The sequence below is a fragment of the Halictus rubicundus genome, chromosome 3 (genome assembly GCF_050948215.1).
Source record: "Halictus rubicundus isolate RS-2024b chromosome 3, iyHalRubi1_principal, whole genome shotgun sequence".
NCBI classification, from domain to species: domain Eukaryota; kingdom Metazoa; phylum Arthropoda; class Insecta; order Hymenoptera; family Halictidae; genus Halictus; species Halictus rubicundus.
This window is the reverse complement of record NC_135151.1, coordinates 16,700,128-16,719,596: the sequence shown is the minus strand read 5'-3', so window position 1 is coordinate 16,719,596 and position 19,469 is coordinate 16,700,128. Positions and strand designations below refer to the sequence as shown.

General features: G+C 41.7%; 1 protein-coding gene across 22 annotated transcripts in view; it reads left to right on the top strand.

Moving 5' to 3' along the window:
- Positions 1 to 19,469, top strand: part of LOC143352873 (uncharacterized) — a 383,132-nt gene that overhangs the window by 232,050 nt on the left and 131,613 nt on the right. For 6 of the 22 annotated variants that reach the window (XM_076785831.1, XM_076785846.1, XM_076785828.1 and 3 more), the window contains exon 2: positions 2,356 to 2,406. The exons of the other annotated variants lie outside the window; for them this stretch is intronic. In XM_076785831.1, coding sequence (XP_076641946.1) covers positions 2,356 to 2,406 — 51 coding nt within the window. The remainder of the gene's footprint in view (positions 1 to 2,355; positions 2,407 to 19,469) is intronic. 22 annotated transcript variants of the gene reach the window in all.

The window sequence follows — 19,469 nt, the reverse complement described above, 5'->3', positions numbered from 1 at the left end:
ATCGCAACGGGAGAAAGATTCGACGGTTCGTTGGCTCATAAGTTTCGTCGCTGTCGTTATTACGTCAGACTGGGAGCGGTAACTTCGTATTAACGGGCATTAAACGACTGTCTTTACGATGTTATTGTTATTATTTATTCATGAAGCTGGCCCGCCAGCGCGTGCATCATGGGAATGATTGCCGGTGATGGCGATATTGCTTTGCGAGGCGCGCAATGATCCATAATTTAAGTCGTTACAGGCCATATGGAAATCGATGAATTACGGGGAAGTATGCGAGGTATTTAAGCGTGGGACTCCTGAGATTTGAAATAATGTTCGTTCTCCTGTGTTAAGTAAGAATCCGGATATGCAAAATAGTATTTCGTCATAAATGTCTGTGTTTCTTAACTAAAAACTCTTATTAAAAAGTATCACGTTTCAGCTCGTGTTGGTAACGTTACTGAGATAATTTATATTATCACGTTGCAATACGCTTTCATGAGCATCACGACCGAGGCACGTACGCGAACGGTCCACATTGGATAAAAATTAAGTTGCTTAAATCTTTCGTCGCTAACAGTCGTGGTTTACGTGCAAACTTCACATGTAAATGCAGGGACCCAGAACAGGCTCTAGAATCTTGAAAAAAGAAAAGGCAATCGAGTTGTTTGTCCCGTGTTTTGTCCCCGGGAACGTCACAAATTTTACGTCAGAACACGTAAGAAATCCAAACTGTACGAGAAGAAAGAAATTTCATTTCGTTTGCAATTTTACGCACCCCTGTAATAAGCATTGCCATTGAACGCTGTTATTTTCTTATCATTTGCACAATTAATTTGCAAAGAATTTGTTTTGCCATTAGTTCTGTACCGATCGTTGAGGAGGAAACGCGTATTCTTTTACAGTCTTCGGTAAAGTCGCCTGTGTTCAAAATATTCTAAAAAGTATAATGTTTTTTTGCAACCCAGTAATAAAATGGCGGCGTCCGTACCTTCCGAGGATCTCTAATAGCTTGCGTCTGAACCAATGACCAGGCCAATGGGCCGTGCAGAATTTAATTGAAAAATTAATTTGAATTCAGAATTGGTATGTGGAAGACGCGGGGCGTCGTCGAGACGTCGTCAATGAACCCTCAAGATCGTACTCCAGTTCCGTTCTGTTATGCAACGCCGTTCTTATTCCCACTATTGTTTCGTATGACCGGAACGAACCCACGCCTACGGGTCAACATTCCAGCCAGAATGGTAATCGGAAATGAAAAGTTCCAGTCGGTCCCGCGTTCCGTAGCGTCCCCCGGATGGAAAGCAAAACCAATTGAAGAGGGCAATCTGGGGATGGCATAGTGGCGAATATCGGCCAATCAGACCCTTGACGGGCCACCCCGTCGGAAGTGCGTGAATTAGAAACGGTGCGACGACCCGATGATTGGGGGCGGCGATTGATTTATCTCGTAATTAACAATTACGAACTGATGATAGTGCGTAACGGGACGGTTTTGGAACGTGTCATGCGACGCTGGCCAATTACCGAAATTTGGGCCACTCTCGATAAACATCGAATTTCCAAAAGTAATTTCTATCACATATCGTTCTTGACAAAGGCGGTCATTATTAATAACAATTGCTTTTCTTAAATTTCATCATGAAGGTTGATAACCCGCAATATACAAGATAAAGGCGCGCAATTTGCAGCGAACGAGAAACTGTCGTTCAGTGCCAAGCAGTAATTTGTAAAGTAAAAGGTCGGCTGTGAAAAATAATCTTTGTTGTACGATATTGTTGTAGCTTAAAATTCGTTTATGTTTAGATGGAGCAACATATATTATTTCTTATCTCTCGTTGCTACATTCTTGCTGATTCAATATCTTTCCTAAGAAAATTCAACTGCTACAAAAATGTTTACATTAACTCTTTTCTCTAGCGCGTAAAGAGTTTTTCCGTTTCGTTTGTATTTTATACGATTTATATGATTTATGTCACGTTTTTTAGGGTGTGTCAAATGATTTAATATGATAATATATTTAGGAGACCGTTACTTTCGTTTTTATATTTTTGTCCTATTTTAGTTGAAAAGAATTTATAAAAATGATGTCTGTATTGCGCTGTAACACAAGAGAGAAATTATTCGGTCGATCAGATACCAGCGAAACAGCCCAAGAAAATCGGAATTTGCATACCGCGGGTCGGCGATAACGCGTTCCATTAGTCGAATAAATATTCTACCATGATTGATGTATTTAATCAGCGTTTTCCGTTTTCCGGAAACAGAAAATTCACGATTTTATTAAAATTCGATCGCCCGACGTACTTCATCACGCGACGTTAATTTCTGCGAACAGTTGTTAACAACGTGAACGGTTTTTCTCTGTTTCAGGTGAGTACTCCGCCATAGACCGAGCCTCCGAGCAGCAGCCAGGTAGTGGTGGTACGTAGAGTGAAACCACGAAGATTGTCGTTTGGTGTCTCCTTGGCTTAGCAATCCACGACTTTCATACCATCAATCTGAAAACGAGGAGAGCGTGAACCACTTTATCGAGTTGAGCGTTTAATCCGATAAATTGATTGTCACCTTTCGACGCGTTCACTGCCGTGGTCGTTGCTGATAAACCTGGCACCCGTAAAAATCTTCTGAAAACAGTATACATTTTCGGAGCAGAATCGGGACACCCGATAGACTCGAAACGGTCCTAAAAATCTGAGGCGTGAAATTGGCAGTCAACGTGCTCATCAGATCATGCAGTTATGACCATGTGACGATCTCATTTGATGGTTTCCGTGAGCAGTCAGACATTTGCTTCTTCGTACCCTTGAGCACGTGTAAGACGAAAGACTCGTAACACTGTACCACGAATTTTAACTTTTCTTCGGATTTGTAACTTCAGGTAAATATTAATCGGTGATTCGATCATTTTGGCAATGACATTCGAAGCTCAGAGTAATTCGATTCTCTTCTACCTGTTTAGTTTTTTAAGTAAGCTGAAAGCATTGCACGTTTTAGGGGTCTTTCACACTTTGACCATTGTTTAAGCATGTTTCCCTACTTGTAATTTGATGTTAGACCATGTATCACCTCATTCAGAACAATTCTATATTACTCTGCAATTTAAGGCTACAGTGAAGTCTTGATCTAAGCCCGATCTTCGGGCCGTGCTGTGACATAGATCGTGTAGGAGGCAGCTCGCCGAATATGCCAACCGGTGAAGGGGATAGGCGAACTGACTAAGATCGTGTAGCTGCGTTCAGCTTAGATCAAGACTTTACTGTATGTGTCTATTATTATTGAAGCATACGGAAAGTTAAAAACTACACAGGTGAATTTAAAAACATGCATAGTTTTGTATTGCGATTATGACGATCTATCAGAAACATTTACTTCAAGTTTCAAATCTAAATGCAATGACTCGAATTAATATTCGAGTAGACTTTGAGATAGAACAACTTTTTACAATGTAGATTAGACATGGCTTTTTCCGAGAAATTACAATAACAATAAATCCGTTAAATGACGGGCATAAATAGATGTAACAATCTTTAGATTTATTATAATTATAGACCGAAAATCATGAGAAACTGTGATTTTTCATCTCTATCCATTTGCAGTTTATACGTAGCAACGTTGGCTGATTTCGGTAAAATTTTCAAGGTGTGCACAACAAACAAAGTCGATAAAATTTGTAGAAGGCAAATTTTACTATATTTTTCGCAATTCCAACCAGTTGTGTATTTTTTGAAAACATTTTCCGTATACATGGTTCAGTAAACTGATTGTTTATAGCCTCTAGAAATAACTCCAAGTTTGCAAAAGTTATTCCATATTTTTAGGGTGATTCAATATTAATAACATTTACTGTATGTGTTGGACAGTGTAATTAACACTGTGTCCAAGCCACAGTATTGGCAGATTGAACTTACGACCCGAACTTGGCCGAACTGGATAATCGAGCCGTACTTAATGAGCTCGTTAAGTTCATGCTACGTCTAATAATTGAACAACGCCGCGAAATCGGGTACTCGCGAAAAGTTGCCCGCGGAATCGGATATTTGCGAAAAGTTGCCACGGAATCGCCGAGGAATGTGTCCTCGTGTGTCCCGTCGATTCTGCGAGCGGAAATAATCGATAGGCGGTGTCGAGTCTCGAAGTACAAGGCTTTCCTCGAGCAGAAACTCGATCCCTTTTCGAGGCTCAGATAATGATAACGTGAACTTGAGCAGAAAAATCCATCGCTTGTGAAATAAAATATATTTCTGTTGTGGCCATGAAATTTAATGCGCTTAGGAGCACAAGCGTTCGGACCACCGTAACGGTCTTTACTCATACGTCAACGTAAATGAAATTGTTTTACATTCGACATATTCTAAAACTTTTTCCGATTTGTATTATATCAAATGCTCCATTATAACATATGTAATGATAAACTGAACCTTTGGTAAAGTTTTATCCACTAACTATGCAGATAACCTTAACCGTGGAGTACTTGACCTTCAAATGACATTAAGACGGCAAGAAGATATGATATACAGTGAATTCTCGATATATGTCAACAAGACGGGTCGTGTACCGTCTAGGAGACATGCCCGAGCCGTGTTATGTTATACCCCGACGTTTATCGTCGAGACCTTGACGACATTTACAGAGAAATCCGATGATTAGATCTTTCTAGATGTTACACATGGAAGCTATCCGCGACGACGTAACTAAAGTTCGGAGCGTAAGAAACGCGCGGAGAGTGTTCTAGATGGTAACAGCAGGGAATATGCTCATTAACGAGACCTTTCTCTCGCGTAATTATCGATCAGGGCACGCGCGCTTGGGTGTGCGACCACAACAGAACCGAAGTTTCGCCGGAACCGCCGTCAAATATTCGACGAGCGCGAAATTAATTGCTCGTCACGGCCCGTTCCCCTTCGCCGCGTGGATCTCCGGATAAAGTGTCAAGGAGGAGGGCTTCTTCACGCTCGCGAGATCCTCTCGTCTCATCTCGAGCCTCGCGCTTGACAAAGTGCATATGAAATATAACGAGAATGTGGGATGCTGCTGCATCCTCGGTGCAATTTCGCGCGAGCACGTTATTACACGCGCTCTCTCGCGCGGCGGGGGGTGGTGGGGGGGTGAAAAGGGTCGAAGAACGTGGTGTGCGCGCACGGTAAATCTTTGGCTCCGCCATGGGCGTTTTCAGAACCCTGATAATTAAGCGTCCGTGATATTATCAACGTACACCGCGTTCTCCCCGAGACGTTCTAAGTCAACTTACCCTCTAGGAGGCGGAAGATCTATCGTCAGCTTGTGGGTCAGTAACACAAATTAGTACGTGCCTGCACGTGACGACTATACCCGTCAAATTTTCGTTAGTGCGCCGATAATCGACGACAATTCCCCTCTCTGTTCTGATGAACGGCTGACAGAAGCTTTGAGCGTACGATCGATCCAATTTGCAGTTCTTCGCAATTTTTTCCATCTTGAACCGTTAAATTGCGAATCTTAAAAAATTCCTAACGTTATTGCAGCGTCGATTTTCGAAACTCCAAGCAGAAGATATTTCTTAATATAATTTAACTTTTCAGACTCGCAATTGGAAAGGGAATTGTCGATTATCAGCGCCCTAACGAAAATTTGACGGGTATAGTCGTCAAAAATAGGGGTATAGTTGTTAAAAAATTCCGAACGTTCTTGCAGCGTCAATTTTCGAAACCCTAAGCAGAAGAAATTTCTTAATAAAATTTAATTTTTAGCAATGTACGTATGATTATCACGTAAGAATGAGAAACAGTAGAAGGATAAAAGGGATACAAGAGTATCAGTGTATTATCATCAACTGATAGCAATTACTAAAGGAACAAACAAATTTTTATTTCATTCCAGTACCTCGCAATCGATGCATAAAAGCTCTATGTCGCATAAAGACCCGCAGGCTGATAATTACTATCCGAACACAAGAATTGGAGAACGGTTATAAATATTAAAAGTTTGTATCTTTTCACCCGAGAAAAAAAGTTATAATAGACCGTAGGACAGCGGGATATAGAAAAAATTGATCGCCAATCGAGTGGATGAACCTTGGCCGTTCGGTGAATTTTCCGACGTCGGAGGGGATCACCGAATTTCTCCACGCAATCGAGAAACGCGAATTTCGCGATGTTTAGCCTCCGATAAGAATGGACCGATAAAAAGATAATTCAGCGGCTCATCAGTCACCGGCGCAGCGCACATATTTTATCCAGTAAAATTTATGAGGAGAGACCGCCGTTGCAAATAATCGCGGGAGATTAAGTTACCTTATCGCTGACTCAGCTGGCTCGCGGTATTCTTTTTCGCTTTTCAACATGTGTCGCTGTGGTTTTGTTGACTTCTTGTCGGACTGGTCGAGCACATGGAACGGCGATATTAAACTGCGAATCTAGGACTTTTGCTACATATTTCTTTCCTATTTTGCGAGTTATTAATTCTCCGTATGTTTAAACTGTCGATAATTCATTGAAAACATTCGCAATTATAGTCAGGCTCTGTATTCGCTTCCATCAATCAATTTGTATACACAGTGAATTCTCGATATATGTCAACAACACGGGTCTTGCCGGCGTCATATATCGTCCAGGAGACATACCCTAGCCGTGTTATGTTTACACTCCTCGGGGTCCAAGGCCTCTCGAGCTTCGAAGCCCCTCCCGGTGTAAACCCCGCGGTAGTGGGGATAATTCCGCGACGTTCATCATGCAGGCCGTGGCGACGTATATAGAGAAATCTTCGTATTCCAACTTTCGTAGTTCGAGCACAAAAAATGTTAACCGTTCGGGTACGATGCTGTACGATCAGCGTTGTACAATATCACAGATGTCACCACAATCTGTGTGCGATTTAACCCTTTGCACTCGGCACTATTTTCAATGTAAAATTAAATTTTTCTTCCGTCTTACAATATTTTCAATTTATTCAAACGAAACTGCTCCGATTTCTACATACAGTATTTGAATGTTTAGTAATCTATTAAATACAAATATTGTAATGTAACAAATATTTTGTAATATTTTTTGTAATTTCTTTGAAATAATGCCACAACAATTTCTGGTGGTGCTTCAGAGTCACCATTCGAGTGCTAAGGGTTAATGTGTTTGATATTGACCAAGTAACGTGAGTCATTTTTTTTTTGTGTGCCACTGTTCAAGTTAATAAGCTTCGGAGATTCTGTAGATGAATTTTTTCGCTAATTCACAATGTTAGGAGAAAATCGATTTTCGATCACCGTCGGATCGTTTCGCCTGACTGTGGCCGGCTGGAACTGGCACAGTTTATGACAACAGAGGCGGATATTACGCGAGCGAAACCGGCGCTAGACAGAACCGGCGGCTCGATCGTGCCACGACACCGGTAAGAATGGGTCTCACGGGCGTCGGCGGACACGACTGATGAATAATTCATCGACGTTTTAGATTCGAGATAAATTTCCGGTCGGGAAAATTACTTTCGCAGTCAAATCGACCGTAAAAGATCCCCGGGGCCGATGATCTGCCGCCGCCGCCGCCGCCATCGCCAACCGCCGACGTCGTCGTCGTCGTTGACAGGATAAAAAACTGCGCCGAGCGTTACGCACGCGATCGGCCGCGTAATAAGATCGCGAAAGGATTTGATAACGAAGTTAGCCGGCGTTCGAAACGCGATAACTCGCCGCCATTTCCGCAAACACCGGCTGCAGGGCCGGCGCGCGCGAATCTTGGCTCATCTCGCCGATACGCGTCAATCATCGTGCCAATCGGCCGGCACGCCGATGTCAATCGGCCGGACAATACCTTCCAGCGTATCGCCTGCGCGATCGAGTCCCGCCAATTTCCGCTCGAACGGCGAACCTTCAAAGAACGTCCATCCAGCCTGATAGCACTGTCCGACGCATATTTTGTGTCGCGATAACCAACAGGCGGTTCTTATCGAGCTCCGCGAGCCGAATACCAATGCGAAACCGTTTCTATCCGTGGCCTTCGATATTCGCGAAATTTCATTTCGCAGACAATTGTTAACCCTCTATGGGCCCGTTTAACCTTCAGGTCACATGCTAATTTATCGACAATTTACCACATAATTTTAGTTTTTTTTTTTTAAAGATCACGTATACGTCTTAATTATGTAATGTCTCTGAGATCGTCAATAACAATATTGATGACGGTTCGTAGCGCCATCAACTTGAAATATCAAAGTAAATGCAAGTTTTCTGCGGATAGATACCAACGGAACAAAATTCGGCCCATAGAGGATTAAGTTGGCACCACAGTTCGCGGCCTTCGCGTGATTCTCGAACAGAATCATTTACTAAAATTATGCCGTCAGCAATTTTTAACTGAAATACGCACCGTTCGATTCAATAATCCTTCGCCATACCTCGGGAAATTTGCGAATTCTTCGGCGGTACAAGTTGGTTGTTGTTGCTCCAAAACAGGTGGTAGCGACACCTGCGCAAGTGTCGATCACTGGGAGCATCGTCTAGGCTATCTCGTGGAGAAATTAGGCGTGCCCGAACCAATTCGTCAATTTTCGTTCGACGCGCACCATGTGGACGAGCGTTGTACTGCTGCAGAATACAGTGTTTACTCGATATATGTCCAAAACACGGGTCTAGCCAGGGACATATATCGGCCAGGAGATATTCATTAATCCACGCGACCTTAAACTCTCTTGGAGGTCTCTTGGCCCCTCACGGGAGATGGTGCAGTTCTGGGACTTTTATCGGCTAGGCATTTGCGACATAATAGAGAAAACACTGTGATCCCTTTTCGTAGGAGTTGATGAAACGAATTTTTAGAAATATTTGAATTTATTCATTCTATTAGTTTTGTTATCAAAACTTGTTTGTTGCAAAAGTAATGTAGGAAGTGAAATATCTCAGAAACGACAAAAATATCCGAGAACAGTAAAGCCTCGATCTAAGTCCAATCCACGGGTCCGTGCTGTGACATAGATCGTGTAGGATTGCTATTTTCTTGTGACCGCGTCGACCGCGCCGAACGTAGATCCACTAAATGAACTGTATTTATATTGGAGGGAAGCAATCAAAATTGGACATTCTATTTGAAGAAGCTAAATTAGGTTATACTTGTCAGGAAACCATTATAAGCATACTGCTTGAAATAACTAAATGATATTTTAGGCAGACAGAGTTCGCGAGACACGTCGTATATTTATAGAATCCTAAAGGCTTTGGTAAGAAAATATGTGTTACACTATCTCCTCCTTAGAATGTCGCTTTGTAGGTCACTATGAAGTCGCATCGACAGTTTTATGTTTGCCCGTCACAACAGTGACGAGTAGACTGCAGATGTTTTAGAAAGTGGTATTTTTATAGACGGATTTGAACTGACATTGAGTGAGATAAAATATTGTACGAGTTGTCATAATTTAACCGTACTTTCTGAATAAAATTCTGTTGAATAATCTATCGTTTAGAATTAAAAATTTGAATGAGTACACAGCCACGTATTGATGCTGTACACTCCAATTATTAAATGAAGATTCCGTACCGCGCATGATCCAGCAGATCCATTTCCACTGACGTCGACAACATGACGTCGGACTTCACGGACACGTTTCGCATTACCATTCAGTATGCCAGCGGCAGAATCACTGACCATCAACGAGTACCTATCCTTCATCAGAATATTGAAACAGTATTCAGTAATTAGTATGCAGAATCATAAGAAGCTTAAAGGGAACAACAGTTCCCTTTAATTAAACATTGCGGGACCACTTCTAAATCGGGTTATGCAATTGCATTGAGAGGCGCTGTTATCACGGAACGCAAGATGTTCCGTAACTCGTGGAAATAACGTCAGCGCTGAATTCGCCTGAATAAGAAAAGGAATTCGCGGAAACGTTTGTTGATCTCTTCTGAAGTATCTCATTTGCACGTCTCGCGTTTCAATTGTTTCTCTTAATACGTTGAATTCACTGTTCGCGCCATCTTTTACCATTCATCGGTAACCAAATAGAAGTATAGAAATTAAGAATATTGATTATCCGCAAAATGGCAGCATTTTCACGTCAAATTACCACTGTTTCGATATTTTCAGGTCTTCGGCACGACAAAAATATGTGAAAAAATTGTCGGATTTTTAGTTGCTTACTTCATGCGACATCAGGGTACATGCTGAAGATTCTCAGAGAGTTTCGAGTCAATCGGTCAACTAGAACTCGAGATATCGTGACAACTGCGTCGGAATAACTGGGTTCAAGAAAAACGCGTTCAACTAAAGTGATTTCTCTGTATATGTCGCCGAGGTTTGGATGATAAACGTCGCGAAATTATCCCCACTACCGCGGGGTACACCCCGTGATGGGCCACGAAGCTCGAGAGGAGTGTAAACATAACTCCTGGACGATACTTGACGCGGGCAAGACCCGTGTTGTTGACATGTATCGAGAATTCACTGTATCAATATCTCGTAACGTGAGTTGTATCGTTCAAGTGTTTCTAACGTAGGTTTTGCAAATTCGATCTTTTGCACTACAGTATTTATGCTTAAATAAAATGCAAGAAGAGAAAAATCAATTTTTTGAAAATGGAAGACCAGAATGGCCCTTTTAGCTAGCTTGTGGAGCACATTATGAATGTCTCTATGGTTCGAGCCTAGTGCAGAGGGCTAATAATAATCCGATGGGAAAAGGGAAAATTAATTAGCTCCGTCAGTTCTTCGACGAGAGGGGAGGATAGCTATCGGGACCGGAAACGCAGGGTAAAGGAAACGTAGGGGTGGGGGATGAAAGGGACTCGAGCCGGGTCAGACGACGATCCAGGGATAATCTTCCTGATCCGTTTATGCCGCGGATTTCGATTCAACCATCGCGGAAGGCCTCGCGAGATATTGTGTTCTCGTTTGCGATTCACGAATTCCGGCAGCGCCGCCAACAATGCCCGGATTAAGACGCACAAACGAACCATCGCATCGCATCGGCCCCGGTTATGCTAGGTTTCCATTCAGCTGCACCGAGTTATACCCGGCCCGGCTTGTACGCCGGCGTCCCGAAATGTTTCATACGAAATTGCACATTCCGTTGCAAAAAATCTTTCGCCTTATCACCCGAAGTATTTTTGCTATTCTATACTCGAAAACGTTAGAAATGAAAATCGTAGCATTCAAAGGAGCCCGTAATGTGACAATCGACGTCGATTTTTTTTTGATCACGAAATGCCGAAAGTTTTTATGTTTAGCCTTGATAGAATTGAAGATTCAAAAATATAGAAGTACGAGGGTACGTTTGTCGTAAAACGTTCGCTGTCTTTCGAAGTTACTTGACTTGCATCCTATCACCTTCGTAACTATACTGCGGATTTTGTGCCTTTATAAGTAGGTGAAACACAAGAAAAAAATATTGGAAGAATTTTTAAAATTATTTTAATTCTTAAAATAATTCGATTACTATAATTATTAAGAAAGGGAATATCTATTTCGAACTAGTGTGCCGCGATTGAGGTAGACAAATTTTATTTTGCATAAAGACCCGCAGTGTTTATTTTTATTTTATCACATCTTTAACATGTTAAGGGACGCGTGATTTGGTAGAAAAAATTGTGTATACAAAATTTCGTATTTATATAAATTGTCAAAATAAGCACGTATTTGCCCGATACTCGTCTTTTTCTATTTTTCGTTCTCACTGGCATAGCACGCGAGTTTCTGATGCATTAAATGGCGGGCTGATCGTTCGCGTGTTCCGAGCACTGTCTAATCTATGATATAATAATTAAAGAGAATTAGTCGACTAACCTCGTTAGTCAATTAGCTCCGATCTCCCCTAACGCCCGTGTCCCGGCAAAGTAATCGTCGCCGACGGAATTTGCCGTTCGACGTATCGTTGATTTCGTTGGTGCCAATCAAACGGCGCTTCGACGCAAGCCTGATTCGCGAATTAGGCGCACGAGAATCTGCTTCTCCTGCCGACGGCGAGGGGATTCAGAATTCAGTTTGTCGGTGAAAGCGAGTCGTTCGAGGGAGAAATGAGGAATCATTGCCGTTTTCCAAATGCGTGTATTCAACTTTCAAGTGGCGTTTACGACTTCTTGAACGGCATTTAGGACGTAAAGTACTTTATAATGAGCGGGCATACGTTCGGAAGTGGATTCGGACGGAAAATAGGAGAGAAGATTATTCAGAAATAAACTGCAGTATTCTGGCGAGAAGTGTTGTGCAACTATTCCCTTGAAGTTTCCACGAAACTTTCTGGGTTTGTGGGAAAGCCAGAAACAAGGAACAATCTTTTTTTTTTATCACCAGAGATTCAAGCTTGAAGGGTGAAACCACCCTCGGCAAATTACCACTCTTGAAACTATCTCTGAAACTGTTAAGAACGGAAAGATTGTTTGAGTGGCAGAACTGGTTTGCTAATGGCCGAGATAATTTTCTAGAAAACTGCAACTTGCAATCAGACTCGAATTTAGGCTAGGTATACTCGAATGCAGATACTTTTAAGCGATATAACCGAAATTTCCAATTTTATTATCGATTCTCGTTGAAAATTATATATCGACAGTATACAATTACATTTATTTCAAACAATAGGGACTCTTCACAGCTTCTCATTCCCACCGTCTGAATACTTTTGTACACGAAGCGAAACATGACTCCGCATGAGTTGTAATCGAATACCGTAAAGAAAACTTCCTCGTTAATTGGTAATCTCATTGAATATTGGACTTAATCTCGAGTTCAATTGTTATTGCAGCACAGCAACGCGCATGGAAATTGAATATCACAAAAGTGAAACTCCCCCGTTCAAATGATCGCCGTTTTATTAAATATCCGGCTTAATCTGACTCTTAATGATTATCGGGGCACAGCAATGCTCCTGAAAATTGATCTAACGGTGGCGAAACGTTGCTCCGCGGCTTCTCAGTAGTAATTTCAACAGCAATTTCGATTGAAAAGCTGCCCCGCTTAAACGGTTTCGCGGTCCAACGCGCTTCGATTGTTCGCAACTGCGCACCGTAGAAACGTGTGTTGTTTCGCCCTGTCTTTTGTTTGCACGGCGACCAATCTCAACTCGGGCAGCGATACTTTAGACGTTTTGTCCCGTGAAATTTGTTATGCTTCTTGTTACCTGTACGCCGCGGCACAATCGCTTTTGTGTCGTATTTAAGGGAGGGATCAACGGAAAAGGTTGCGGGAGAAGTGTGCTACGAAAACGCACCGCTTTCTTAATAACTGTTAAACCGTAGGTTTTTACAAGCCGTTTAACAAACGTTATTAAACAGAGCCCAACAACGTACAAATTTTACTTCAACAAATTACGCATCAAGTGCGCTTATACCTTTAAACGTACACTTGTATCGAAAGTCATTTCTCGCGTTTACACATTGGGAAGAAAAATTTTTCTTAGAATCTGCAAGATTCGAGCAGGTTGAAAGACGGATTTTATGACAAAAATTGGTAGGTGAAATTTAAATCAATAAATTATTTCGAACATGTTAACCTCTTAACTTAAAAGCCCGAGAATACTCGGGTATTGTAATACACTCACAAAATAATTGTTAAGTTAAGTGGTTATAAATTATTCGCGAGGGAAATGAATGTTAGCTCCTGCATCTCGCAATTGACGCGGGAAAAATTTGATTTTGCACAAAGATCCGCGGTCCACTAATGAATTTCTACGATAAAGTACAAGATGAGTAGATTTTGAAATAAATTTTGGGAGTGATAAATATCGACGCTGCGTCATTCGTTCAACAGAAGCAATCTCACCGACGCGGGCAGCCATTCGAAGCGTGCGCGCACCCTTAGCTGGCTGAACTTTTAATTTCAGCCCGGTTCCGATTCGCGCCGCGCGGAAGTCACCGTCAAACGGAAGACTATAGGCTCTCCGCCAGTGGAATTCCAATAGAAACTCATCGGTTGGGAAAACTACTTCGCGCGGCCGCCGATTCATCTTCGCGAGATCGCGTGTTCGCCAAAGTTCGCCACCTCCGGAACGAAAGGATCTCGCGAGAGCATAAGAAAAGTAATCAGGATCGCAACCGTACGGGGCGAAACTTTTGCCCACTTTAATGGACGGATCGATGCTCGACAGAATTTTTCCGGGAACAAAGAAATTTCCAGTTCTCTGACGTCTGAAATGATCTGTGGTAATCACTGGCAAATTGCTTGTCACTAGATTTCGTGCATTTATGGCAATACCGAGTAGCTGGAACACGAATAGTGACGACATACGGAGATTTTAAGAACTTCAATATATTACAGTGTTTACTCTATATGTGTCCCAAATGCCTAGCCGATAAAAGTCCCAGAATTACCGCCTCTGCCCAAGAGACCTCCAAGAGAGTGTAAGGTCGTGTGGATCAAAGAATAGTATCTCGTGGCCGATATATGTCCGTGGATAGACCCGTGTTTTGGACATACATAGAGTAAGAATTGTATTTGGAACTTATTAAAATTATTGAGAGAAGAAATCGGTGTCAATGCAACTTTTGCCTCGTGTACAGGGTGCACAGCATGTTTGTCTGCGTTAGGACACAATTAGGTGGTACAGTTCTTCGTCTGTCTTTAAAAATTAATTTTGTTAATAATACATATAGAGACAGATGAAGATAAAGAAGACAAAAATTTCAGATGAAAAAAAGTTATATCAGTCCGGAAATGATATGTACTCTATATGTCTATAGAGAGAAATCACTTTAATCATTTCCGGACTGATAATTCTTTATCTATTCCTAAAGTGTTGCCCACCGTTTACGAAACACCCTGTACATACACACGACGCGTAATACCCCGCTAATGATCGAGGCGTTTTCATCGAAGGTTTACGTGCATCCCGCCACTCGAACTTCCCAAGTACGCGGATGAGAGCGTACGCTGGCGAGTTAATAGTTTGGAAAGAATTATTCGACCGAGAATCATGTTATTATAACTAGGAGATACACGGAGAATCGCTACGAGCAACGATATTTAGCGTTGCAGCTTCGCATACGTCTCGAACCCGCAACTCCGAGGCTGTTTTGTTCCTCTTTCTCGCCGTTTACGGAGAAAGAATCGCGCGGCCTGCGAAACTTTCCAGTCGGCCTAACGCCTCGATAAACCAGTTTCGAAGTTTTCACAACACCCGCGATTTTTCTCTTCGCGGTATCTTCGCGCGTTGCGCTTAAAACTTTCCGGCATTTGAAATTTCTCGAACACTCGTTCGACTGGGGAACGCTGTTGCGTGAAACGAAAAATCGGTTCGAACATTCAAAGCCGATGAAACGTCATGTACGGTGGATAAATAGAATTTAACGTAGCCGTTGGCATAAATGTTTAATATATACTCACTTTGTAATCGGTTGCAGTCGTGACTTCGCAACGTAAAGGTTTTATGTCATCGCGTTTTAAATTCGTTTAAAAATTCTGCTGTTTAATCCCGAAGATCAGGTCTCGATCAAATTTTCATTCGATGATTTCTGTAACCCTTGTATTTACAAAATGTATTTTTGTTATAATATTTTAATGGAGCATCTATTCTTTTGGTATTTCTATTTGTATAATATTCTGGCACAGTTTCGCGAGATAAACCAAGATACGCGATAAGCTTACCGAAGGATCTGTCAACCATTTTCTTCAAGAAGAATGCATTTTTTCAAAATACAGCTGAATTTGTAGCTGGAGATATTTTCCGATTTCATCCAGAAAACTCATTCAATGGCGTAAAAATGCTTGGATTCCACGGCATGCGCATCGTCAATTTTTGGCCTACTTCTAACGCTTCTATTACCAAATATCTGCATAATCTCGACAGCTCATGACCAGCGCGCGCTAGATTGAACCTTCCTCTTTCGAACGAGCCCTTTTCCAGCGAAAAATATTCTCTTATAAGGACGAAAAGTTGAGGCACGTGAAACCATTTTTCGCCTATTTTTGTCGGTAACGTGGTCACTCTACCTTATCGCGAATCTACGGAGTCTTCACTAGACTCACGGGACCCGTCTAAATGACGGACTGGACGTTTTAAATTGACAATTATTAAGTGTACAAGGACCGCAAGTATTGTTCAATAGGCTCGTTTCTTTGAGCACTCATTACAATAAAAATGGTTGAAAATCTGAATAACTACAATTTTCTTATTTCTACAACGTAAAACAGTCACTTTTAGTGCTCCGTAAACCTACTGTTAAATAGAACGGCTTCTTTAAAATCCGACCGACCTTCCTCTTTCGAGCGAGCCCTTTACCAGCGACAAAATATTCTTACATAAAGACGAAAACTTGAGGCACGTGAAACCATTTTTTGACGGTAACGTAGTCGCTCTACCTTATCGCGAATCTACGAAGACCGGGCCCTTAGTACCCTATAAAAACACCGAGCAAGTCCCCGGAGAGGGTAATAAAGTCTCTCCCGAGCATGGTACACAATTTCGCGAATCTTTTTCCATTCGTCAGATCCGCGGGACTCCGTTGGTACGGTTCCAAGTGGCTTGTGAAAAAGTCGTCGGACGACTGGGTAGATTTAGTGGTGTCCCCCAGCGTCGATTCCTTTTTCGCGAGTATCCCGCTAAGCAAGACGTATCGCGGCCCGTCGCCGGCTTGTTTAAGCCGTTCAAACCGGAACTAATTCTCGAGAAATCGCCCCGACGCGATACTGCGCCGGTTTTCGCTTCGTCGCGGTGCAATGATCATGAACTAGAAAAGACTGGTTCCGATACTCTGCATAAGTACTTCCCGCGTGTGCTACTCCTTTCCGACTACTGATCGGCATAGTAATTAGTCGGTGTAATTGATCCAGTTTATACAGTTCGTCGGTTCTTCCGTAAGGCGTGAAACGCTTGTTTCGTTTCGCTGTCAGGCGAAAATGTATTCGACGCGGACAGACATTTACAGTGTTTACTCTATATATGTCCGAAATTCCTAGCCGATAAAAGTCCCGGAACTATCTTATTAAAATTATTGACCTTGGGCCCCGAGGAGTGTAAACTTCTCGTCCGCGCGGTATGCCCCGCGGGTAGTGGGGATAACTCCGCGACATTTATCGTCCAGGCGTTGGCGACATATATAGAGAAATCACTGTATAATGGTGGACACTGTATATACAAATTCCATGTTGATATGTCGATGGTTAAAATTATTATTAAATATAATGTAAATATCAGTTACAATCGAAAACGGTAACACGCATAATTTATGCGAAACTCGCTTGTGAATATTGGTCGGCGAAACGTTTCAAATCTGTGAATTTCACTCTTTGTTGAATACATTCGTCCCGGAAATGTTCGCGAACCAGTTGGCTTCCACATGTCCGGTTAAACGGCAGGATCCATTTGGTAAAACAGCAATTTATCGCTGAAATCTCTCCTCCATATATTTTCCTCTTCGTACGTGAAATTACGTTTGAAAATAATATTCGTTCGAACGTTTGGCCGATGAAGCGTAGGTTTATTAAGCGTTACAGGCACGATGGGCCTATTAGTTATTCCTGTTGCGTTTCTCGGTCCACTCCTTACATTTAGAAACATTTTATGCTGCAGGGGCCTTAGGCGCGATAGTTCTTGACATACTGAACGTTTATGAATACGTAATGAGCATCTAATTGAACGGTTCTGGCTCGCAGACTCCTCTGTTTCATTTGTAGGATATTATTAACCGCGCCGCGTGAATTTTAATGTCGGAAAATCTTGCAGTACGTTTCCGACCGAGCCGATTCGTTATACGCGAGATGAATTGCGAACCGTCATATGTTTATTAGTCATTCAAGTGAATCTTAAACGAGGACGCGACATAGGAGTCATCGGTGCACCCGCTATATTTTTTAGTACATTTATCAGATAATGTGGGACAAGATAGTTGAGGTTAAAAAAAAAAGTCTATAATGAGTCTATAAAAAAATTAATATATGTCTTTCTAATAAATCAACAAATAAAACGCTACTCACACTTATAACTAGACTGCGGATTTTATGCATTTAGGACAAAAATGAATAGGTGCAATTTTAAGTAGCAAAAATATTAGAAAAATTTAAACATACTATTATATTATTTTCTATCTGCTCAACGTAATAAGAAAGACAATTTTATTTTGCATAAAGATCCGCAGTCTACTTATAACATTTAGGGTACCACATCGGTCATGTACGACCGACACGATTTTACCAAACTCGGAAATCAATTTTTGTCACAATCTATTAAGCTAATCCTATTTTATTAGGATCCACCAGGTGTGAATTATGATAAACTCTGTCTCTTCTATTCTTGTATTATTAACACTAAACCTACCAAGCACAAAACATGCAAAAGTGAAACGTCCTATAGAAGAGAGAGAATTGAATTGACTTAAACTTTGGACGAGTTTCGTTACGATATATGCTTAAGTAAAGAAGTCAATGCAGTAATTTCCTATGAAAACGTTTTCATAATTTCAATAATTGTGAAATAGAAGACCGGTCATTTCGACCGTGATAGGTTCAGTGTTAAAGAAATTGAACTTGTTCAAGGAAGAAAGACGTTTCTATTTGGCTCGAGTTTCTTATAATTCGCAGCATCTGGTTGCTTCGATCTCCGGTACAGTCGCTTCGGCTTCTGTTCCGACAACTGTAAGAAAGTGTAACTGGATTCGGACGAGCCCGGGTTTACGACGGGACGATTAATTTGACGTGGAACAGCCGTCCATCGAGACGGTAACATCGTCAAGCCGAGTTTCCATCTGAAACACTTGGCGGCCGCATAATGCATTTACGCAAGGTCAAGTATGACCCGGCGATCATAACTCTTTACTGGGTCGCGTCTGCCAAGCCCAGACCTCGGAGAAGTTCAGCAAAAAAAAAAAGAAAAACGAGAGAGAAAATGTTTAGTTTCGAAGTTCGTTTAAAACGGGACCGGAGGAATTGCCTTTAGATCTAGACGAAAGAAAGCTTCTTCAAAATTATTTCAGCATTGTTTTAAGACTTAAAGTCATAGTAAAATAGGTCACTGGATTCGTCTTGACGTCAGCTACAACAATATGTGATAAAAAATACATAGAAAGTTATCACTACTAAAAACTGGCGGAAGGAATTTTAAAAGCAAATACGGTAATGAATTTACTTACCTTTCGATAATATATTCGCAAAACTATTCAAAATGTTACAGAATAGAAAGGTACTCACCGAAACGCACAGCAGAACGCGCGAAAAGAAAAACCCAAACGTCTATTCATTATTTTATGATAGTCACCAACTACCTGTGACATAGGTAAAACAAAAATGTTCCGATTCTAAGGACATTTAATTTCTGCGTTATTCCTCGCTAGAATTGCCGTTCCGCCCACCGTGAGTCGGTTTCAGGGTATCCGCGTTGAAAATCCTTTTGGTTCAAAAATATCAAAAATATGAAGAATATCAAAATATCTTTAAAAAAAAAAGGAACAATATCACAGTACCTTGGTCGACAGTAGCACACTCCCAGGAAGCCCCGAAGGGACGGTAAGCGACTCGTCAAATTTCAGTGATCGATAAGTCCTCAAGGGCCGGCGATGCACAGGTGCAAAAATGCTCGGAGGATAGGAGGAGCGTCTCGGACGA